Here is a 21,476-nt window from a genome sequence, read left to right on the forward strand (position 1 = left end):
AGAGTAAAATAAGTGGAGAGAAGTTACTGAGAACTTGCTGATTACTTGCAAGTACTTTTTACTTGCGAAGTTATCGTACAGACCTATTGTCAGTTCTGAATGACGCGCGTAACACAAATCGACCGTTCACAATGAATGCTGAAGGTAGACTGTGATAATATTATTTAATATTAAATACTAGATATCTGAAAGAAGGACAAATATTTTTTCAGTTTATATCAATTAATTTTACTCGTTTTTTGGCTGAAACTTTCTTTAAATTCAGTAAACAAAAAGTATGAAAATATGAATCATGTTGCTGTGAATTGTGTATCATGTCGTATGAACGGGTTAATTCGTGTACATAATTATGAGAGCGAACAACGTGATTCAAATGCTGGTATGAACGTGGCATAAAGAAGGTTGCAAAATCGAAAGTCGACCGTGAAAGATCGACTTTTGGATTATCTCAAAAATTGAAATTCGACATCGACTTTTTGACTTTTAAACACCAATATTCGACTAATCGATTAGTGGAGTAATCGAAAGTCGACTAACTATACTATGTAATGTAAAAATATAGTTTAAAAACATTAAATATAAACCAAAATTGTCATTTAAGGTGAGTTTAAAACGCATTAAAATGTAACACAACTAAATGACGTAATGTGCGTGCAATTTACAAAATGGATTTAATGTGAAAATGAAAGATTTTTCGAAGCGAAAAAAATGTGTGTGATTGTGTGAGAGAGAAAATACATACAGAAAAATGAAAACGGAGAGCTAACAACAGCTGCTGAATTTTATAGATGGCGAAGCAGAAAATAATGAGGAATAATTATGGAGTAGAAAATTGGTTGAAAAAAAATATATTAAGAAAAAGTTTAGAAACGTTGTAAATAATATTTACAGACTGCGATTATCAATAGAGTTCATTTATTTATGTGCAAAAAAAAAAAAAAACAACTTTACAAAACAAAGTGGCCATATTATTGGAGTGTTTTGAAGGGAATGTGATTGAAGCTGTGTAAATAATTATTTGTCTTTAAATAATTAGGAAAACTTAGTAACATTAATTATATATAAATGTTTTGCCTTTTTATAACAAAAATGCGAATTTTCTGTAATTTTCTTCTAAGGTAATATTGTTTTGCTTGTCATGTTGTTTTATCTGGCAACTATGTTTTTTGTTTTATTTATTTCTTTTTTCACTGTCGGTTCATTTTGACACGAGTATTTCTAGTGTTGTTGCATATTATAGAGTAATCGCAAGTCACTAAGATTTGAAGTAATCGAGTATTTTGCTATATCTACATACCGGAAAATTTTCAATAGTTGAATTTTGTAAGTCCCGGTCCACACTAGAGCGATTTCAATGAAACAATTTAATGAAATTAGACGTTCGTAGATCGAGTTCCATACTTAAGAAATTTTATGAAATTGCGGTAGTGGGGAACTCGATCTAAGAACGCCTAATTTAATTAAATTATTTCATTGAAATCGCTCTACACCTTTTTCAGATGTAATTCGAATCATTTTATTTGTAATTCGAGAATTCCATTTTTAATTCGAGAATTCCATTTGTAATTCGAAACATTTCGGCATATCTTTCCTTTATTGCCTTTGAAATTACAAACAAATGGAATAATTCGAATTTCAAATAGAATTATTCGAATTACAAATGGAGTAATTCGAATTACAATAGAAATGTTGGAGCAAATTTCCTTTACCGACCCTTCGCAGAAAAAATACAAACATTTCTTTTAAATCGCAAGTTTTCTTAAGTAGCCGGCCTTTGGCCGGTGATTTAAGACTTTCTCCTATGGACAGGAGCGAATTTCTGCTACGCGAACAAACTTTTTTTAATTTTCGAAATTTCGGAGGCCTATATCTCGATAAGTATACATTTCCCCAACAAAAGAAATACATCGTTGGAATCAGGACGAAAAACACTATCTGTGGTAAATTTTTCATAGTTTTATGGATACTGTCGGTAAAGGAAAGAAATGCCTAGGATAAAAGCCCATTATATTGGCACAACCCGACATTTTTTTGCAAATTCTTCTGAAATTTTTACCACAGGTATGTCTTTTTGTGTTGAACGCAAATATATATTTGTTAAGGAAAGTCCAAAATGTTGATCCGGTTCCCAAAATTTGCATCTGTCCATAGTAGATGATTGTAAATCCACGGCCGAAGGCCGGCTATTTAGAGACAGAATTATATTTTAAAAGAAAATGTTCCCGTTTCCGAGATGTGCACCTGTCCATAGGAGAAAGTCTTATATCCCGGGCCGAAGAGAGGCTATTTAGAGAGCAATTTAAAAGAAAAATGTGTTCCCGTTCCCGAGATTTTCACATGTCCATAATTGTAAAGTATGGACTTTCAGGACAACGAGACCTACCGGTGGTAAAAAAATCGGGAGGTCGGGTGTATACCCGTCTTGTCCCCTCCGCTTCCGAGACAAGCTAAGCTCGACTAATTACCAATTTTAATCCATATTAAACAAATTGTTAGGTATTTATCTGGCCGATATGAAATCCTTTACCGTAAAATACGTATATTCCAACCAGATTTCAGCCATTTCGGTTGCACTCTCTGTTGTTGTTGTAGCAGCATGTAACCTACGTAGAAGCAAAGGTTTGTTGGTGGGTTGGCAGCCAATCCGGTACGAAAGAACCCGCTGCCGTGGGATTGGACAACTCTCTGTAGGAATGTTTTATAACTCCAACGAAGATTGTACACTAAGTTTTCGCCATTTCTGTAGGATAAAGCGTTTTTTTTTCATGTTACTATCCTTGGGAGCATAGGGCTTCAACAAAGCATCGCTATCATACTCAATTAGTTGCTGTTGGTTTTTTTCTTATTGTTCTTGGGTATTATCTCGTCGCCAGGTTTTACGGAATGCTTGGGGATTCCATTCAAGCGCCATTCTGGTTATGCTATGAACATTTTTTTCTTAAGATGTGCCCAATCTATCTCTATATTCTACGTTTAATCTGCTTTTGTATGGGTTCCTGGTTCGTTAGGTTCCACAGTGTTGGACCAGAAATCGGGCATACCGTTCTATGGGGGGCTATATCTAAACATGTACCCGCATGGAAAAAGGTCTGAGGGAAAGATTTTTAGTCTTAACGAAGACCAAATTTCAAATTTCAGTCATTTCGATCGGGTAATGAGGCTAAAACTTTCAATTTTGATCTCAACAGACGGATCTCGTTATGGACTTTTTTATGCTGATCAAAAATACTTCTTAGGGTATCCGACGAATGTGTTACAAACGGAATGACTGAAGTTAACATACTGTCCACCCTTGGGTCTGGGTCTAATTGCATCAGTATAGATTCTTGGTATAATACATTTTTAATACATATTTAATTGTTTGGTTTCAGAACTACAAGAACCTAATTTTTTCAATTTTTTCGAAAACATAAAGGAAAAATTGTTATCATAGTTAAAAATTGTAGATTGTTGCAGGTTTTGGAGCAGAGCAGTCATGTCTTAAGTTTTTTCCGGCTTCAAAGTAAAATACTTTAACGGCCCATACCATTCCTTCCAATACATGTCCCACAATAATTGAAAATGTAGTCTGTTTGTTTCATACGAAAATTGTTAAAAAACTCAAAAATTCAGAGAAATTACCAGAGTATGGACAGGGACTTACAGTACGTTAATATATAATTGGATTTAACAAACCCACTGGGTTTTAAATGTCAATTCCATTGCTTATATTTCAAATAAATACTCAAAAAGAAGGTTAACCCTGCAAAAGGCTATAATATAAACATGGTCTTAGACCGGATTAATATCATACAAGAGAATTATCATGTAGTTGCTGTAGAGCGGAACTATATCTAATGCTAAGTTTACATTTACGAAATCCACTCGATTTCAACTGTCAATTCCATAGCTCAAACGTCAAATGAAATCTCATCTGGATTTCATTTGACGTTTAACCTATGGAATTGACAGTTGAAATCTAGTGGATTTCGTAAATGTAAACCAAGCATAAGAATTCATAAAGTTTGAATGAAACGACTCTAATGTGACCATCAACATAGGTAAATCATACCAATCATACCTCCAATGTTTTTAAATGTCTATAACCACACAGACACTTTAACTAATTAATCTAATTTTACATTCCAAATTTAGTACCGATTACTTCCTCATTTCTTTGCGTACTCATTATTTATTTTCCTCTCATCACTAAGCGGCCTCTTAGTCAACGAACCATTTACGACAGACCTAGTACACGGTATGGTTATTTTATTAAAATTATGCCGATTTTTTGGCGAAAACGTAGCAAATTAGTGTAATTAAGCTGTAAATATTCTCAAATTGTATGTTGCTACTTGCCCAAATGAAATTGACGGCCTTATTTATGGAAATTGATGAAAATAAGGTCGTCTTCTATGTGAAAAATGACTGTACACTACGAAATAAAAGACGACGAAACGAAAAAAAGTATATTGGGTGCAGAGAAGAAGAAATAAAGTGACAAAAATAACAAAAAAAAATGAAAGGCAGACTAAGTGCAAATAATTAATAATATCAAAAGCAAAATGGCACGAAGAAATCAACAAAATTATAATAAAAAATGAATTATTCTTTGATTTCTTTCTTTAGATATTGCCAAATTTGTATGGCGGAGGCAAAGGAAGAAACCGGGAAAAAGTCTAAAAGTGGTTACAAGACAACAAAAAGAATTACATAGTCTTCGTCGGGTTTTTCTTTGCTTTCTTTCTAATATTCTTTTTCTTCAAAGTGTTTGAAACGAGGTGGATGGATGTATAGTATGTGTCGTGCACCAACATCTCCCACTTTTCAAAGCCGGTCGATCTATTTTTACCCCTTTCTCTTTTATGTGTTCCCTTCCAAAGCACACACACACTCGGCCCATTCACCGCAAAACAACAACTTTTTATTGTTTACAAAATGTTGGTGTCCCTTATTGTGGTATAGCATGGATTATTTGATAAAAGTTTATTTTTGCAATAAATATTAAATGTGAAGTAAAATTAATTTATTTTTTTAGGACATGAATGTACATGTTTGCAGCGTTTTTGGATCAGATTGTATGTTGCGGTTGATAGCATTTCCCTAATCAGTCAAAATTATGAAACCCATAAAAAATGCTTGTTTGTACGTATTTTCCAGTCCAACAACTCATTATGTAGATACACCTATTACTTTGCAGGACATGTTTTCTAATGTTTCATACATAAATATGTGTGGTGTAGTCCCAAATAAAAAGAAGGAAAATGCTGCCGGCTCGGAGAAAATATAGCGCTTTACCTTTACTTCCGCAAATATTTGCTCCTCAGAAACATACTTTTGCAGGCTTTGCAGTTGTAAGCGAATCAGCAATACGGATAACGTTGTTCGCCTTATCAAGAGAAGAAGTCAAATTTAAGAAAATATATATTTCCCTTAATAGGGAAATATGTTCTTAATAGAACATTAAAATTGGTCAGCCGACACATCGGAATTTAAATCATTAGGCATATCAGAACCTTATGGAAACTTTAGTTTAAGGATACTTTTTCGAAATGTTTGTTCTAAACTTGATACAAATGCAAAAGGTATTCTCACAATACTTCAAATGTCAACAAAGATGAAACAGAAGGGATATTTTCATACTACGTATATAAATAATTTATTTATGATGGTAATAATGCGTCGGAAAAGCAGTTCCCGAATCCATGTTACGCTGTGAAAGCCATTTCAGACTCTTGATGTAATTGCTGATGATAACAGGTGAGACTTGGAGGAAAGTGAACCCATAAGATGCTGTGCCTTTTGTGGGTTTACATTGAGCATGTTATTCTCTCACACTCAACGCTGTCATCGGAAACCATTTTTAAGATTTCTCAAGGCTGGCTGTTCTTCACTTAAGAAAGGCTACAGGTTTGAAGAATTTATGACTTTCCGCTTGTATGTATGAGAAGTCAGCTCGTCCAGAGAAGTAGATACACTTTAATATATTCTTCTTACTTTCTTAGTATACAACCATGTTCACTGATTCAGTTTCCTAAGCTTCTGGAATTAATTGTGTAGGCTTGGCTGCGCTTAATTAGGAAGTTCATGTTGAACTAATCCCCACGATACGTATTTTGTTTATGGAATTTTTGCAAAACCGCGAAACGAATGGCAAATTCGTATGTATTTTGGATCCTGAATAATTTGGAATCGTTTTTCGCTAATCATATACAAATAATCAATTTCTCCTCCTAACTTCAGATTTAAAGAAGAGTCCACTTTTTTAAGAGTAAACTATATTTGGTGTGCCAGTAATGAAATTGGAGAAGAAGACGAGCTTGTTCCATCTTTTGCTGACGTGTCAGTAGCGATGATAATATAGTAAATATCGTGGTTGGCATGGCTCAATCTGTAGCACCCGATATAAGCGACAAAAATACCCATTATAGGCTTTTGAGCTTGTTGGCACTAGTATGGTGTCTCTGATCTGCGAGATGAGTGGCTGATGTTGAGACCGGGTTCTATACAGTTCGTGTTTCTCCCCGCTGGGTAGAATGGTTCGCCGTCTCAAGAATTATTTCCCAAAGGCGCTTTTCCCCTCTTTTGGGGTGGCAGTAATTGACTGATAGTCGATTCGATTATATGGTACCACGAAGTCGCTTAGCTTCCCTACGATGATCACTATAGGTATTTTTTCTGATCATAAGGCTTCATGAGTTTGCTAGGAAGTTTTGGACGTTACTTCCTAGCAAACTTGTTTATGACAGAAAGGTTAGGTTTAAGGATGCTCAGCTAATAATATACTGCTTCATTCTGAGACCTTTGGCCCATATTGTTTATTCTGTATATGTGTAAGGATGATAGGAATATTCCGGGATATTTAAAAGGGATGATGTCGTAGATTAAGGTGAGAGTATCTATCTCGTAACTATTGTTGTCGAAACCACTATCATCCCATCATGAAGTTAGAGATCTACTACAGTGACCCAAAATAAGTCCCACAGAGATTCTCATCCCTAACTTATCAAGTGAGAGAAAGCAAGTCTTAACGATCAGAAATCACAGGCCAGACTGCTTTGGATGCGTCCAATGGACAATGATGTAGCACACTGTTGGCCTAATAGATTCATCAATTTGTAAATCTATCGACTTAGAGCCATCCTGAGCTACTTTATTTGCTAATTCATTTCGCATTATATTACTGTGGCCTGGAACCTACCAAAGTTTAAAAATACTTCGTATATCTGTCAGAGTCTTTCTATAATCAAGAAGGTTAAAAGATGGTTACAAAAAGTCAACGTATGACCTGTAGTGAGTTCTCGAATTTTCCCAATGGAGTTCTTGCCGAAGTAGAGTGCAGTAAGATCTTTCTTCGTCCGCTCCTTTTCATTCCTTTTCCACGTCAATCGATGGTCCAGGATTATACCGAGGTATCAAGCTTCCCGAGAAAAATTCCAATGCAACTCCGTCCAAAATTGGTGGCGGAAATTCGAGAATATTCCGAACGAATTCCATGTTATCTCCAAAGCCTTTTTTATGGGACCAACTTGACTAAGGTCAGACAGGGTTTGTAAAATTTCCCATCGCCACCTTAGTTTTCAGTTGGTCGAAGAACACAAGAATTTCATTTATAGCCAGAATCCAGAGTAGTGGTGAGAGAAGTCCACCTTGTGGTGTACTTCTGTTAAAAGTTTTCCTTTCCGGAACTCTTGCGCATCAATCCATTCAACTAGAATGGATGCAATTCCTTTGTTGCTGAGAGCTTTATGGATGGATTCAAGCTTTATATTATTGAAAGGTCCCTCTGTACCGAGGTAATCGTTTAAATCTATATATCGTTGTGATCAGGGTACCTGGACGACTACCTACTTCAACTTGATCAGAGGTGCCCTAAACGACATTTAAGCCCGAAACAGATTATATTTTGAATATATAGATAGTTGGATTCTAAGAAGATGTTTTTAAAAATCAATTGGAAAAGTGACCGATATAGTCCATATTCGAACATAAAATATGTCTGGTAGAAATTTTACGATAAACAAAGAATGGACCAAATCGGATAATGACATCGAGAGTAATCGTGCGCACAATTTTAGCGAAAAGTTTTGAACACTTGGGAGGAGAGGGGTACGATGGAACTTTAATTAAGTTCGGACAACAATTTACGAGGACCACTAGATCAACTTATATTCCAGTATACCAATGGTATATACATTTAGTATGCTTAAATTATTTTAATGCCAAAGTCTTTTTCTTTAGGATTATTTTCGTTACTACTTTGCCTTTGCATTCGTAATATACATTAACCCAAATAACAGTTTCAAATCTACGTACATATTTTCAAATTCCAACAAACAATATCTGCCTACCTATAAAAGTGTTGTTATATTTCAATTAAAATACTCGAATTATTTAACAGCAGACATATTTAAATGATGATTTATTTTGTAATTGTCGTTTGTTTTTTCTTTATAGAAATCTTTCCATATTAAAAAAAACACATACAACAACTTAATTTATCAAAATGTCCTAATTAAGCATTAAAACTTTTAATTGCAACAATATTAAAAGTAATGTAAAATAGATTTGTAAATTAAGTCAAACAAAACATTTTAAAATTATCAAAAAGAACCTATCAATACGCAGGAGAAAAGGTTAGTCTTTGTACTTATCGCAAGTCAAGTCCTTTCTCTCCATCTCTCGCTCTAATGCTTAAATTCACAATACTATACATAAAAACACAATGAAAAACAATTCTACTACGGCAAATCTATTGGCTGTAATGACGGATAAGGAGAAGCAGGCTCACGATTTGGTGCGTTGTCGCAATTGGTTGCGGGCTGCCATATTGTATGATGAGATCTTGGCCTCAGCACCAACATGGAGTCGTGTACAAAAAGATCGTCATATTATCTGCCTGCTGGGACGTTGCGAGTGTCTGTATGAGCTAGGAAAATATGAACCATGTTTGGCTGATGCCCGTAAAGTTTTATCCATGATTAGTGAACAACCTGCAGATTGTTTAACCAGTGTATCACGAACGAGAAAATGGCAAATACATGCATTGTGTAAACTCAAAAAATATTTGGTAAGTAGATATGTTTAAAGGGATTAAAAAATGGTGGCGGATGTTTGGAATACATACTATTTTTAGAACATTTAATGTGGGCCTTTCGGATTGATACTATTTTCAATTGAGTCTTGGTGCCTATTAACAGAGAACCTATTAACTCTTAATAGATAATGCTGCAAATAAAATATACCAATATAGCGTCCATATTTTGAGTTTTGATTTTTACTTGTGGAATGTTAAGATTTAAGTCTGCAAAAGACATCCAAATTTATACACACGTCAGTGGCAAGTGTCCACATTTTGCGCAAAGAAACTAAAATTTTGAAAATTAAAATGGGCATACCGCAAATGGCCAAACATACAAATCCCTTGCACAGCATACTTAAAGCGGCAGCACTCGTTCCCTTAACCAGACAGACAGAAATATATGACAACCTGAAGCTTCCAAAATATACCATAACATTATAACCTGATGCTTCCAAAATATTTCATACTTACAAATACGCCAACTAATCTATTTCTCTTTCATACTTTCTTTGCAGGAAGCCGAAAAAATTCTTAAAGAATGGATTGCACAATTTCGTTTTCGTAAATTTAACGAAATTTGCAATGTGTTGGAGGGTTACCGGCTTGTTGTTAATATGTTGTACAGCTATGATAAATCTGAACAAAAGTTAATGGATTTAGCCTTTTTAGATGATAAAATGGCCAGTCTGGATAATAAACTTGATAATTGGGCAAGCAAAGGTCTGGCTCTGGACAAATACAGTAAACATTTATGTGGTGCTGGTGGAGGTGGCAATGCCAACTCGGGTGCCGGTAGTGCCGCCACAGGAAGTAATATCACCATAAAAGGTATTAAGAAACGTGAAAATCCAACACCCAATGGGGGTGGTCCTCTCAATAATATGTCTGGTCTCATGTTGGCATCGCTTGGTGTCAGTTCCGCCGCTGGCAGCAGTAATAAACAATCATCATCAGCAGATGATGCCGCCGCAGCAACATCGGAGGATGCCAGTAGCACTACCTGTTCGTATTGTGCAATTACATTTAGTAGCCGTAATGAATTGCGCCAACATTGCCAAACAGAAGCCCATCAAAATGTCATAATGTCCGATGAGGGCAGAGATTGGAAATGGAGACCACCGCCTAGAGGGTTTACCCTGGACTCTTATAGCCTTTGTGAATCATGGAGTGAATCACAACTTTGTCACTATGGCAATCAATGTGTGGAAGCCCATGGCCAGGATGAACTTAACGAATGGAAGGAGCGTTTTGAATATCGGCGTATGCGTCTCCAAAAAGCCTGCGAAAAAGAGCTATACGGCAAATCTTACACCGAACAAATCTTAGAGAAATGGATCCAATCCACAGCCCCTGAGAAAATTATGTGTGAAAAAGTTGAGGGAATAGAAGCAAAATGTGAACAAGATTTGGTAACCAGTATAAGCTCCAAAACATCCAAACGTGAATGGGTCTTTGTTTTGAAAACAACCGGCAAAACATTAAAGGCAGTAGCCTTGCTACAGGATGCTCATCGTAATCATTTCGCGTTGAAGAGTATAAAGACACCAGATGCAACCTATGAATTGGATGCCAAGACCAATCAAGAATGGATGCCACAAAAATTGTCCACATCCTCTTCTTCAACATCTACATCATCTTCTGAAAAGGAGGAAACAAAAAAGTCCACAACAACGACGACTTCGGTGGCGGATAGTACCACTGAGTCATCATCATCGTCATCATCCACCTCCACATCTACAACCACCACTACCACCAATAGTACTACACCAATAGAACATCATGTTACCGTGGAATTTCATACTGAAATCTATGGTACATTTCGCCAGGCTGTTTGTTTTGATTTTGGTTCGGAGCCAATTTTGGTGCGACACTTATGTGTGGATGTAGTCCCAGTAAGTGATGCAGAAAAAATTGAAGAAATCAAACGTGATATAATCAATAGTTCGGCCACCAGATGGGATGTATCCAACACTCGACTGGTGAAATTTGAAACAACCATTGGTACCCACATGAAGACTGAAGGCTATCTCAATGACTTAAAACATGAGAAGGAGATGCTCGAACGTTACCCGTGTCCCAGAGCCCAAACATTTACCCTGACTCAGTCAACAATACTGGATAAACGTTTGACGCAAAACAATTATCGTTCACGTATCCATGAGCTGCTTTATGTCGAAGAAATAGCCCGCTATGAACAAATTGCCCGATTCAACTTGCGTACAAAACTCAATGTTACATCTAATTATATCCTAACTCCAGCTGGCATGGCCACAAGTACGGCAAAGTATTCATTATCGGGTGAGCTATTTGCTCTAATGCATTTGGGCAAAGATGTTTCAGAGGATACGTCGGCGGGACGTTTAATTTTATCCAATTGTTCCAGTGTGTATATATCTGTTGTAGATGAAGCGAATCTCGGCGCTGATAAAAAGCGTCATGTATACGAGGCTGTTATTGAAGACAAGGGCAAAAATGTGATCTACTTAAAATTGTCGTCGAAATGTGTGGAGGCTTTGAAACTAAAAGCCGATACAGAACTACATGTGGACATACAATTTCAACTGAATCGTTTACCATACTGTGAATGGCATCATGCTGTTGATAAAATTACCGATTTTAAAATTATTTTCCCTGCCACTGAAGTAGAGCCTAATATACCATGGACACCGAAGAAGCAATGGTCGGAGACGTGTGAACCTAAATTGAATGCCAAACAACGGGAGGCAGTTAATGCCATAACTACATCGTTAAGTATTAAACTGCCTCCCATACTGTTGATTGGACCTTTTGGTACCGGGAAAACGTACACACTGGCCCAGGCCATTAAACAGCTCTTGACACAACCTGAAGCTAAAATACTCATCTGTACACATTCAAATTCGGCGGCTGATTTATACATTAAGGAATATCTACATCCATGGATTGAGGCGGGTCTGGAGGAGGCAACACCACTTAGGGTATACTATCACAAACGTTGGGTGGCTACCGTCAATAGTGTAGTGCAAAAGGTAAGATTATAAGAATGTCATTAGTTAATTCGTGCCATATTCTAACCACTTTTTTTTTAATTTTCCAGTATTGTATCACTGATGGTGCTGGTAATTTCCGTCGTCCCACGGTCGAGGATATTATGAAACATCGAATTGTCGTCGTCACACTTAGTATATCCATGGAGTTGGCCAATTTAGACCTACCCAAAGGTTACTTTACCCACATATTTCTCGATGAAGCCGCCCAGGCCATGGAATGCGAAGCAATAATGCCACTGGCCTTGGCCAATGATAGTACACGCATTGTTTTGGCTGGTGATCACATGCAAATGAGTCCCGAACTGTTCTCCGCCTTTGCCAAAGAACGTAAATTGCATATATCATTGTTGGAACGTTTGTACGATCATTATCCATCAAATTTCCCCTGTAAGATATTGCTGTGCGAAAATTATCGTGCCCACGAAGCAATAATCAAATTTACATCGGAGCTATTCTATGAACAAAAGCTCATAGCATCCGGCAAACAACCCAGACATGAAAAGTTTTATCCTCTTACCTTTTTTACCACACGAGGTGAAGATGTCCAGGATAAGAATTCAACGGCGTTCTATAACAACTCTGAGGTTTATGAAGTGGTGGAAAGAGTTTCAGAATTACGCAAAAAGTGGCCAAGTGCATGGGGTAAAATAAATGATGCTAGCATTGGTATTATGACTCCATATGCGGATCAAGTATTTAGAATTCGTTCGGAACTACGCAAAAGACGTATGGGTGGCATATCGGTAGAACGTGTTCTCAATGTCCAGGGTAAACAATTTCGTGCTATTTTTCTCTCAACAGTACGTACACGAAGAACATGTTTACCTCTCACTGGCGGTGGTAGTGGTGGTGCGGGCGGAAGTGGTGGATTTCCCGGACAATCGAGTAGTCCTTCAGAAGATGCTGACTATGGTTTCCTAAGCAATTCGAAACTGCTGAACACCGCCATTACAAGAGCCCAAAGTCTGGTGGCTGTGGTTGGAGATCCAGTGGCCTTGTGTTCAATAGGACGATGTCGCAAAGTCTGGGAACGATTCATTGAAATTTGTGATGAAAATAAATCTCTATTTGGTATTACCATGTGGCAGTTGCGGTCTCAGCTCGATGGCGTAGAACTAAAGCGGGGGTATGTACTTAACCCTCTGGCACCTGAATTTATACCACGCTCCTTGCAACCCGAAGCCTATTTACGTGATCAAGCCGCTATGTACTTGGCCATGGCAGCCAATAATCATCATCCAATGGGACCTCATCCCGGTCATCATGGTCATGGTCCCGGTGGTATGGGACCACATCCAAGTCTATTGCCTGGTGGAGGTTCAGGACAAATGCCACCACATCATGCCGCCATGGCAAATCAACAAATGCCCCACATGTATGGACCTCATTCGGCGGCAGCAGCGGCATATAATGCAGCGGCTGCAGCAGCAGCTGTTATGATGAATCAGGGCATGGTTGGTGGAGGTAAAAGTGGTCATCATTTTCATGGGCATCCCAATCACATGCCAATGCGAGCAATTGGTCCACCTCCCGCAGGTGGTCCTCAACAACCTCCCCAGTCTGCACCTCCCATGAGTGGGCAACAATTTAATCCTCGAGGGCCACCGCCACCACCTGTTCACTTGGGTCAACCGCCGCCGCCAAATGGTGCAGGTGGCAATCAATTTTCCCAGTACATGCCGTGGCAACATGCCCAACAACAACTTAGGCCACCTGGGAGTGGTGGAAATTTTGGTTCAGCTCCTGGTCAACAATCTGGTGGAGTCCCAACAGGACAAAATCCAAATGCCAGCCTTTGGGGTCCACCACCACAATCGAATCCTTGGACTGTGTTGCCAAAACAACAACAAATGCAGCAACCTCCCAATCCAAATGGAGCCAGTGGTCGTCAAATGGCATCGCAGCAAGCTGGACAAAACATGCGGGGTCAAAGTGTTCCCTTGCAACCACCACCGCCCCTGTCCAATCAACAACAGATGCGAAACAATCCCAATGATTTAGGCTACTTGGCTAACAAAGCCCTATACGCTGGCAAACAACATCCCGGGCAGGCTGGACAAGTGCCCCCATCTCAAGTGCACAGCAATTTTGGTGGTTTTGGACAGGGAAATGCACCTCCACCACCACCTCCCAATCAACTGCAAATGATGAACCAACGTAATATTAGTGGCATACCCAATGGTCCAATAAGTCCCATGGATCCATTTATGCCTAGGCCACCAGCAGCTGGTGGAGCGGCACCCAATCAAAATAACGCTTTCTTTGGACAAAACAATCTGCCCGGAGGACCAATGAAAGATAAAGATTTTCAATTCCTAAACAACGTCCATGTTCCACTGAATATTGGCGGAACAATGTTCCAAGCCCCACCTCCACCACCGAATGCCATGGTTGGTACGGCCAATAAGCAACAATCACCTACAGCACTAAGATTTCCCCAACCACACGAATATGCCTCACTTTTGCCGCCAAATATGAACATCTATGAAATGGCCTTTGAACCGAAGGAATCCCAATACAAGTGGTACTTAAAGCTCTTGGAGACACAGGGTCAAGATGCTGCCAACAAATTTACCGATGTGCTGAGACAAGTGAGTACAATGATGCAGCAGCAACAACAACAGCAACCTCAACAAGCGGTAAATAAACCTCCACAACACATGCAGCAGTCCTATATGAGTAACATGGGTGTTCAGCCACAACCTCCATCACAACAACAACAACAGCAGCAGCAACAACAATTAATGCCTAGAGGAGATGGTTCGTTTATGCAACCACTAATGAGCTACCAACAACCGCCACAGCAACAACAACAGCAGCAGCCTCAAAGGAATGTCAATCCATTTATGGGTCCACTGCAACCACCGCCAAATAATCCAATGCAATCGAATGTTGGTCTTAATGATGAGACTCCACCCTTGGATATTAATTTTAATCAACAAATCGATATGGTCTTCAATTCGATACTCAACGGCAATGAAATTTCTCAACCTATTTTAAGAGATTTATTTGGTGTTGCTGGCGGTGGTAATGGTGGTAGTAATGCAGTAATGAATGGTGGCGATATGATGCTAAACTCGAATACATCATCGTCAAACAATTTAATGGGTGGCAGTAAAATGTTTCCCAATATTGGCGCTGGTGGTTCAGCAAATGGTGTCGGTGGTGGCATGAATAACCATCAAGGTAATATGGCCAAGAATGCAATGGGACCAATGTTAGGCGGCGGTGGTGGTATGCCTCCTCAGCAGCAAAATGCCGCCAATCCACAAGGCGGTTTTATGGGAAATAGTAAGTATAAGTTCGCAAAATAAAAATGTCTAGATAATCCTTAAAAAATATATTAAAAAACAGTGCGAGGAGTCCCTCCCGTGTTTTCTAACTAATATGGAATCTAAATGAAATGAAATGACAATCACTTTAATTTCATATCTCGTTTCTTTTCCAGATTCCCTGCTGAGCAACAAAGAATTTATGCTGGGTGGTCCAAACATAGCTGGCGGTGGTACTGGTGGTGCATCAACATCTTCAAATTCATCATCGGTACCACTGTATAGACGTCAAGGCATAACAATGGGTAATGGTCACAATATGAACAGTGCAGGCAATTCAACGGCATCAACAGGTGGTCATTCCCTTTCATCGTCTACACCTGATAATATTCTTAACAGCAGTCCCAATGACATACTGGCCGGTTTGGGTACCGGTTCTAATACTTTAATCGAAGCACTATTTCAAGATCAACATCAGCAGCAAAATAATGCCACATTGCAAAAACTATTGTATAATAATTTTAATGCAAGTGGCCTTAAAGGAGCGGGTGGTGTTGGAGGTGGTGACATGGATTTATTTATGGGCAATAATAGTTTTGTTAATGCTTTGACTGATGGTGTGGCCAATAGTTTTCATGCGCCCAATTATCAACAGGCAACTGCAAATGCTGTCAACTCTAGTGGTGGCGGTGGTGGTCCTAGTGCTAATACGACTGCTAATCCAGGTGATAGCCGCAATACCACATATGCAGCCGTGTTGAGTCAAGGACCCCAGCCCCAAGAGGCTTTACAACATCAGCATCACAATTATGCCCATAATGCTGCCTTAACAACAGGCCCTGGAGCAGGTGCAGGATTGGGTAATGGTTTAGCTGGCCTTGGTTTAAATGTTGGCAATTCAGCAAATGGTGATGGTGGAGACAAAGATCCATTTGCAGCTATAAGAGAATTGGGTCAAGGTACGAATGGTTTTTATAATTATTTTCAATAAAATACTATTTTATTGAAGCTAAGTTAATATTTAACTATCAAAAGGCAAAATAGGCAAGGCTTTTGCATAATTATACGTTATAATTATTAAAAACAAATTATTTATTTTAAAGTTAAAGCAAACTCACACACACAAACTTTAGGCAAAAGGAACAAAACATCCCTAAGAGGGTAGAAGAACAGAATAGAACATGAAACGAAAACGTGATAGAAATTAGTATTTGTTTGGCAATTTACAAAAACAAAAAAGCAAGGATTTTGTTCTATAAGTTTAGCTTTAAATTATTATTGTTTAGTTTAGCGCGCTTAGCTCATTTGAAATTATTTAACAACATTTTTTTGTATATTTCATGTATTCATATTTATATTACAAAAACAAAAATTAATTTCTCTAGCTACTACCACACACACACACTCCTTTTAAAACTTTTTAAACTTTAAAATAATGGTTATTATGGTGCACACCTTGTATTTTTGGACGAGGTGTCACCGCAAAAAATACCACTTACCAAAAGACAAAAGCCTTACACCTTGAACCTTTTGTTTGTTGTTGTATGTCAAAGTCAACAGGACAATGACTTGATGATATTCTTCTATTTTGAATATTCTCTCCTTTCTTTATATACATATATAATTTTTTGATTATGAATTAATTTAAAACTTATTTAGCTATTTAATTAAAAATTAGTATAGAATTTAAAAAGAAAACAAAAATATCGAAAAAAAAACTAAAAAAAAAAAAACATTTAAAACGTTTTCAATAATTTAAGATAAAATTTTTAAAAACAAAACAAAAAAAGTATGCACATCTACAACAAGAACTAAAAAATCAATTTTGTTGAAGCAAAGTTAAGATGTTTTTTTTAGTATTTCAAAAAATATTTCCACATTTTATGCTTTTTTTAAAAGTAATTTTGCTTTGTTTGTACACTGCCAATAACAGTTGTTTGTATATTTGCATTCAATTAAATTTCTTATATTAAATAATTTTGAAAGTATGTAGGGGTTTGTAAAGACGAACATTTGCTGAACTTTAAAGAAATTTTACAAACAAATTTAGCAAATTTAGGTTACAATTTCATTTAAGAATATTTTTCCATCTAAAACAATTACACCTTTTCAGATGTTAACTTTAACATTTTAGTTGTAATTTGTAACATCTTTTTTGTAATTCGAGAATAACAATTATTATAATTCGATCAAATTTAATTTGTAATTCCAATTATTCATTTTGGAATTTGAAATTCAATTTATTAACATTTTTTCAATTCAAAATTCGAATTATTTCATTGGTTATTCGCGTTGTTTCAATTGTAATTATATTTGAAATTCGAAAAATCAAATATAAAAAGACATAACATTTTTGTCAATTTTAGTTTCGAGTTCTAATTACAATTGAAGCAATTCAAATAACCAATAAAATAATTCGAATTCGAATAATTTTAATTACTTATTAAATACTTCGAATTACAATTTAAAAAAAGTTAATTACAAACGAAAAAATTCGAACTACGAATGAAATAAATCTAATTTCAAATGGAATGTAACTAATTTCAAATTCGAATTATTCCATTTGAAACACGAATTCAAATTATAAAAAAGGCATACAATTTTTGTTTCGAATAAAAAATGGAATAACTCGAATTTCAAATGGAATAATTCGAATTACAAATGAAATATTTTAATTTTTTCATTTGTAATTCGAATTATTCCATTTGAAATTCGAGTTATTCCATTTATTCTAATTAAATAATTCGTATAACCAACGAAATAATTCGATTTTTTAATTGAATTATTCGAATTACAGATTGAAAAAAGTTAATTACAAAGTGAAAAATTCGAATTGCGATAAATAAAAATTAAAATGGAATTGCAAATTAAATTCTCGAATTACAATTAAAATATTTCGAATTGTATCTGAAAAGGGTTTAGTATCAACCTCAAAAAAATTATTTTTAAAAGTTCTTCTTCTATATCGGAGCCATTTTGTACGTCTTTCAAATTTCAATAAATATTATGGGCTATATTGATCCACTCTGTTTGGTATACTGCTTATAAATGTTCAAAAAAATATGTCTCCATATAATAAAAGTTCGAAAAAATTAGCAGTATTTAATTTTTTTGAACTTTTATTATATATATAGCCTATCCTCAAGAGGGTTTTTAATAATTACAGCAGCTAGTCCTTATGTCTTGTTCTATGTGAAGCTCATACAATTCAATTTTATTTAACTTGTAATTCAAAGCCAACCGGCCCATCAGTGTAAATTACAAAATGCATAAGAATTGCTTAACCAAATAAAAAGGAAAAACTACTCGAAAAAGGTTCAAAAAATATGTCTCCATATAATAAAAGTTCAAAAAAATTAAATACTGCTAATAGCCAATCCTCAAGAGGTTTTTTAATAATTACAGCAGCTAGTCCTTGTATCTTGTTCTTTGTGAAGCTCATACTTCTTAGATAAAGTGCGAAACCCATACAGCCACAAATAGTTTGAAAGGAAATATAAAAAATAATTTTATTAGGTTATACATTAAGTTGTTTAAAATTTCTGATCTCCAGGCAAATGTGTAATGTATACACTCATATTGTTTGTAAAAACATACATAGTTCCATATATCTATTCAAATCTTACGGAAATTCATTAATTTTCAATAAAGAAATATCTTTTACACTGTGTTATTAAGTACTTTTGGGATTTTTGGTAAATTATTGCTCTGTTTCAGAACCTGCAAGAATATACTATTTTTGAATTTTTTGACATATATATAAAGGAAAAAAATGTCAAAAATATTAGAATCTTACAGATTCTGAAACAGAGCATATAAAACTCTTAACTTTGCTTCTTTCAACGAAAAAACAAAAAAAAAAAAAAAATAAGTAAAAAATCAACACAAACAAAAAAACTCAAAAAGCTAATAAAAAACTCCCTTTAGAATTATAATAGATATAAATATTTTTGCTAACACAAAAAAAAAGAAAAACAAAAAACTCTCTAAAGCTATTTTGAGTTTTTTTATATACATAAATAAAACTATATTTAAAAATGTAATGGAAAAATTATATATATATAAATGTATAAAACGTATTTTATAGATAAAAAACCCCCCAACACAAATCATGTTATAAAAAATAGTAAACAAAAAAATTTTGCAAACTTTGTAAATTAATTATAAATGTATGAAAAAATGGAAGTAATATTTGAAAAAAAAAGTTATATAAAATTTATATATATTGTATGTATAAGATTTTTATTGTGAACTTAAATATAGGACTCTTTTTACATAACCTAAGCTATATAATTAACAAAGTAAAATAAATAACAACAAAAAAAAACTGAAAAAATAAAAACCTATGATAAAAGAAAAAAAGCAAAAAGTTTTTAATAAAACTATTTCAAACAAAAAATATACATATAGAGAAAATCATAATAAGTAAAATAATGAAAAACGGGAAATAAAAAATGTCCCCCAAAAAACTTCACACACACCCACACCCCCCTCCACACATAAGAATTTTTGGCAAAAACAAATTCAAAGAAAATTTTCTATGAATTGTAAATGTATTAAAATTTTTTTAATTCCTTAGTAACAGAAAATAGTTTCATGCAAATTAGTTAAATATTTATGTAATTTTGTTGTAGACAGGAATCGGTTTTAGCCAACGGTATGGCTAAAACCGATTCCTACAAAAATTCAATTTGCAGCAATTCAAACATTTTTGTAATCATTTTCAACTGATTTTTATAATTGTATTCATTCTGTGTTTGCGTAAGTGGCAATAAAAAACCATTATATGATAGACCAATATTTGAATCGATAAATCGAATGGGTTTCTGGAATCTGCATGCACTGCTTATTGAGTCGCAGAATTACTTTTCTTTTAGAAATTTTTTCGAGGAATGACTTTTTTTAAGAAAATTAGATTTGTTAAAAAAATTTCCCAAAGAAAAGTTGTGGATTATTGAATTTCTGATAGAAAGGTTGTTGATCAATGAAATTTTCTATAGAAAATATGTGGATCAAATCTTTCTAAGAAAAAATATACGCGTAACTACAATTTTGTTGATAAATTGTTTTCCTTCAAGAAAAGTTGTTGGTCAATAACTTTTTCTATTGAAAAGTGGTTCATCAATGATAGAAAATCAATGACTTTTCAAGCATATATAATGTTGTTAATATTTTATAATTTTGATCAACGACCTTTCTTAAGAAAAAATGTGGATCATCCCCTTTTCTATCAGAAAATTAGTTGATCAGTTGATCATTTATTTACGAATTTTCTAATAGAAAAGTTCATGATCAACGATTTTTTTCTTATAGAAAAGTTGTCGATCAATGGGTTTCCTTAAAGTAAAATTATTTATCAAAGAGTATCCTTTTGTTAAAAAAAGTTATTTAAATTACAACAAATTTATAACAAATTTTCTTTGAAAAATCTCATAAGTAAACTTTATTTTGGAAAAATTCATTGATAAATTTTTTTACAAAAAAGTTGTTAACGAAAATCAGCTCTGTTCTGAATGTAAACTCCCCGTGAGTTTTATCTCTCCGTCATTTCAACCTAAAGGAGGCAGTGAGAAAACTCGCGGGGAATTTAAGTTCAAAATAAGGCTGAATGTATTTCTTTGTTAAGTCCATCCCCAAAATGTCATTAAAGTCAAATATTGTCTAATGTCAAACGGTTTAATTTTCTTGCGAATGATGTCATTGTAAACACAGATAAACTATAGTTTTTTTTTAACAAAATATTATTTTCCTAAAAACAAAAAAAAAAAACAAAAAAAAACCATTTATAAAATAAACAAAAATAGAATTATATAAATATTATTTTTATTAGTTTTTAGGAGAACAATAATTATTATTATTATATACATAGTAAAGTAAACAAATTTAACACATTTATTGTAATAATTTAATTTATCAATATTTTCATACTTAATAACGCAAACAAAAAAAATAAAAAAAAAAACTTTTTATATGTATATGTATGCAAAAACAAAAACTAACAGAAACTAAACTATTATCTATATTTAGAACATTAACTATAAATATAAACAAAAAAAAAAAAAACAAATAATTTTTGAAAAACATAGAGTTTATAATTTACTACTTTTTTATCAT

The 21,476-nt window shown here is 34.9% G+C and overlaps 1 protein-coding gene across 3 annotated transcripts; it reads left to right on the forward strand.

Moving 5' to 3' along the window:
* Positions 1 to 499: 499 nt before the first annotated feature.
* On the forward strand, positions 500 to 21,163 carry Helz (Helicase with zinc finger). 3 transcript variants are annotated; one of them, XM_073987711.1, is made up of 5 exons: positions 500 to 601; positions 8,437 to 9,049; positions 9,577 to 12,069; positions 12,138 to 15,381; positions 15,539 to 21,163. In XM_073987711.1, exons 2-5 carry the CDS (start codon positions 8,705 to 8,707, stop codon positions 16,351 to 16,353), a joined length of 6,897 nt encoding a protein of 2,298 aa, XP_073843812.1. In that variant the 5' UTR covers positions 500 to 601; positions 8,437 to 8,704; the 3' UTR covers positions 16,354 to 21,163. The 3 variants fall into 3 exon arrangements, with proteins under 3 accessions (XP_073843812.1, XP_073843814.1, XP_073843813.1); XM_073987712.1 differs by lacking the exon at positions 500 to 601 and adding an exon at positions 4,132 to 4,237; XM_073987713.1 differs by lacking the exon at positions 8,437 to 9,049.
* The last annotated feature ends 313 nt before the right edge of the window (positions 21,164 to 21,476 follow it).

The sequence above is a fragment of the Musca autumnalis genome, unplaced genomic scaffold (genome assembly GCF_047663935.1).
Source record: "Musca autumnalis isolate F117 unplaced genomic scaffold, ASM4766393v1 scaffold_4, whole genome shotgun sequence".
Taxonomy (NCBI): domain Eukaryota; kingdom Metazoa; phylum Arthropoda; class Insecta; order Diptera; family Muscidae; genus Musca; species Musca autumnalis.